Raw genomic sequence first — 3,378 nt, 5'->3', positions numbered from 1 at the left:
TTGGACGATATTTGTAAATATTTCGGGGTGAAAATCACCATGTACTTTGCCTGGCTCGGCCATTACACCACCGCTTTGATCGTTCCAGCTGCAGTAGGTGTCATATATTGGGTATGTATATATATATATATATATTTATATTCATATAACTGCTAAAAAGAAAATAAATCTTATGAGAGATAAATGTTAGTTTGACCTGTTCCACTTACATTTCGATAAAAATATATTCAATCGATGTATTGTATTTTTGCGTAAACTTTTTTTAATATCACGGCGCATGCTCATATCAGCCATGTCGCTACATTTCGTTAGATTTCCTAACCTTCTCAATTGTCACTTTTAGAACTTATATGTTGTTATGTTATCGTAAGACAATTTTTATTTTTCGAAATTTTTACGAAAAAGCATTAATTAACATTTCTATTAATTTTACATTTCTATCAAATTTTAAGTGGAGCAGATCAAACTAAATATTTACTCTGTCACCTTACATAACTGAATAATCATGAATCCTTGGATTAGATTATATTGGGTATGATAATGATTTATGTGACTACTGACAATGTGATTATACTAACATATACATATATCTATGTTTTAATCTGTAATATAGACGAATGCAAATAAAATTCTTTTCAAATTTGGTATCAATACCTTTTTCCATTTTCAGCTTTCCATTACTTCAATTATATCTTAAAACTTTTGACAAGTACATGCAGTTATCTGACAAGTCATAATCTTGAAATAATTATCCTGAAAGAAGGTAATGCAGTATTGATTCAGTGAGTTAAATAAAGCAAAACTATAAATTAAATTTAGTTTGACAGATAATATTGGAAAAAAGATAAATAGCTTATAAGAATTTACAATGATGTCTAACATTAATATTTTTCTCAAAGGAGATGATTTATTTCTTATCAATTATTCTGGACTAAAATAAGAACGATAATTGATCTGTTAAAAAAGGCAAAGCTGCGAATTAAAATCGATCTGACAGATGATATTGAACAATAAAAACAAGCTTTATTAATAGTTGTAAGAATTTACAGTGATTGACTTAATTGTGTCCGACAATAATATCTTTCTCAAAAGAAATGATCTATTTCACACTGAAAAGTTACACAAGTGGAATAATGTTGAACAGTTATAATATTAATATCAAATTGTTCTTATTGATAGTATTTGTAAATTGTATATAATTTTAGGTATTTGTACTCTTACAACTTCATATTTTGTGATAGATTATATTTTTGTTTCCATTATGGATATTATTCCTTTTAGGCTTTATTCTCTGTCAGTATGCTTTCCATATCAAGAAGTTTATGTCAGAAAAATCTTCAGCAGAGTCATTTTTTTATTTGCTCTGTAAGAACTTTCCATCGTACCTCGGCATATAAGAGATTTCTCATTCAAGATAAAACTGACCATAGAAAGCCACAGTACTTAAAATTGCAAAAATGTGACTTTCGTACTACACAAAACTTGCATATCCCACCATTATTGGCTATGCTTTTGCGTCCTGTCTTACGTATTGGCGCGTTACTCGTTGGACGCAGTATGAAGAGATGGTGGATACGCAAATCTGGGCAAGAGAAAGAGGAATATAAGCGATGGTTTAGTCAAAAAAGCAATGTATTTCTAGGTAAGATCTTAGAAATTAAATTATAATAGCATACATACATTTTATCTATATTTCTTTATTTTTTATAAGGTTGTTTTGGACTATATAGCCTTATATTGGCTCTTTATTACGTAACTCATCTTAAAACTGATCCATTGACACAACGTTCGAGATTTATAATTTTTAATAAGGAACAAGAGAAGAAATTAGGAGAAATGATTCTTGAAACTGTAAGTAAATAATATAGTCATAATAATCTATTAATTATGACTCCATTATTTACTTATGTAAATATAAAAAAACGTAAATGTAAAAAAATATTTTAAAACCTCCACAGATGTTTGTAAGAAGTATTCTTTAAAAGTTTATAATATATATAAAACATAATTTTACATTTCACTTAGCATTTAGAGCTTCATAAACATGATTTGGTACCACATTCTCATCCAGCTTACAAAAGACTCATAAATGTGATTGAAAAAATTCATATAGCTAATAGAGATTTAAAATCAATGAGAGATGCACAGTGGAGTCTAACTGTTATTAATACATCATTAACAAATTCGTATACCTTGCCGGTACGCACATTATCAATATTATACAGCAATATATTAGCTATAAAAAAACTATTTTTACTTTCATTGTTTTTATTTCTTTTACTTTGTAGGGTGGAAATATCTTTGTATCTTTAGACATTTTAAAAATTATCGAAAATGACGACCAATTAGGTATTATTTTAGGTCATGAAATGGCTCATTCGTTGCTATCACATTCCGTAAGTAGTAACACGAATATTTTTTATGTTAATTTATAAAATATAAATAATCGATGATTTTTTTTTTATCAATAGCTTGAGGCACTATCGGATCAACTGTTTTGGGATTTTTTAATAGTAATGCCTATATTATTAATTTGGGCATTATTTCCTGACATGACAGCTGCTATACTTCATATGATAGGGGAACGAATTGTGAATGTCATGTACAATCTTCCATTCAGTAGAGTTTTGGAGAATGAAGCTGATGAAGTAGGACTTCAACTGGCTGCAAAAGTATGTTATACAATGGTGTAATAGAATCCAATATTATATTTTACATTTTATTATTACTATTTATATTTAGCATTTATAAAAATTAACTGTTATGTATGAATTAGTATCCATTATCAATTCTTTATACAGGCTTGTATTGATATTCGTGAAGCTGTTGTATTTTGGGCTACAATGAGGATACTTACAGAAATGCATACATTACCTCCAGAATTTCCATGGATATCAACACATCCTGCTCATGGCGACAGAGAAAAGAATTTAAATCAAAACATGCCAAAAGCAATAGAATTGCGAAAGGATTCAGGGGTATATCATTTATCTTTTATAACTGTTACTGTTGACTTTATTGTACTATTTTATAAATTGCTATCATTTATATATCAATTATATAATTGCATAAATAACATTGTATTTTATTAATTTTATTTATTTATAATGAAATGTGTGTGTGTGTGTGTGTGTGTGTGTGTGTGTGTGTGTGTGTGTGTGTACATATATACATATTTTATAAAACTTCTTAATTTGATTTGCAGTGTCCATTGCTGCCTGCAGTAGATCCAAGAGACAAATTTTACAAACGATCGCTAAAGGAACATGAGCTGTATTTTAAACAAAGAGGAATAATTGAAGACTAAAAAACTAATATTATTCTACCACTGTGCCTGAAAAGCTTGATTTTTAATAAAAATATCTTTGTGCTGTAAAT

General features: G+C 28.3%; 1 protein-coding gene across 2 annotated transcripts; it reads left to right on the top strand.

The window, feature by feature from the left end:
• The first annotated feature begins 497 nt into the window (after nt 1-497).
• Nucleotides 498-3,372, top strand: LOC108695135 (metalloendopeptidase OMA1, mitochondrial-like). Of its 2 annotated transcripts, XM_018204895.1 has the most exons (9): nt 498-532; nt 671-763; nt 1,282-1,642; nt 1,712-1,851; nt 2,026-2,199; nt 2,289-2,396; nt 2,472-2,672; nt 2,802-2,978; nt 3,206-3,372. In XM_018204895.1, the coding sequence occupies exons 3-9, from the start codon at nt 1,300-1,302 to the stop codon at nt 3,305-3,307; spliced, it is 1,245 nt and encodes a 414-aa protein (XP_018060384.1). In that variant the 5' UTR covers nt 498-532; nt 671-763; nt 1,282-1,299; the 3' UTR covers nt 3,308-3,372. The 2 variants fall into 2 exon arrangements, with proteins under 2 accessions (XP_018060384.1, XP_018060385.1); XM_018204896.1 differs by lacking the exon at nt 2,026-2,199.
• Nucleotides 3,373-3,378: the final 6 nt, after the last annotated feature.

Source organism: Atta colombica, unplaced genomic scaffold (genome assembly GCF_001594045.1).
Source record: "Atta colombica isolate Treedump-2 unplaced genomic scaffold, Acol1.0 scaffold126, whole genome shotgun sequence".
Taxonomy (NCBI): Eukaryota; Metazoa; Arthropoda; class Insecta; order Hymenoptera; family Formicidae; genus Atta; species Atta colombica.
This window is presented reverse-complemented; position numbering and strand designations above follow the sequence as displayed.

What these genes read in the sequence shown, in the direction of transcription:
- LOC108695135 (XM_018204895.1), top strand. Translation starts at nt 1,300, where the DNA reads ATGCTTTCCATATCAAGAAGTTTATGTCAGAAAAATCTTCAGCAGAGT. An exon ending in GAGAAATGATTCTTGAAACT is followed by an intron (nt 1,852 to 2,025) that starts GTAAGTAAATAA and finishes CATTTCACTTAG; the next exon opens with CATTTAGAGCTTCATAAACA. An exon ending in AATTGCGAAAGGATTCAGGG is followed by an intron (nt 2,979 to 3,205) that starts GTATATCATTTA and finishes TTTGATTTGCAG; the next exon opens with TGTCCATTGCTGCCTGCAGT.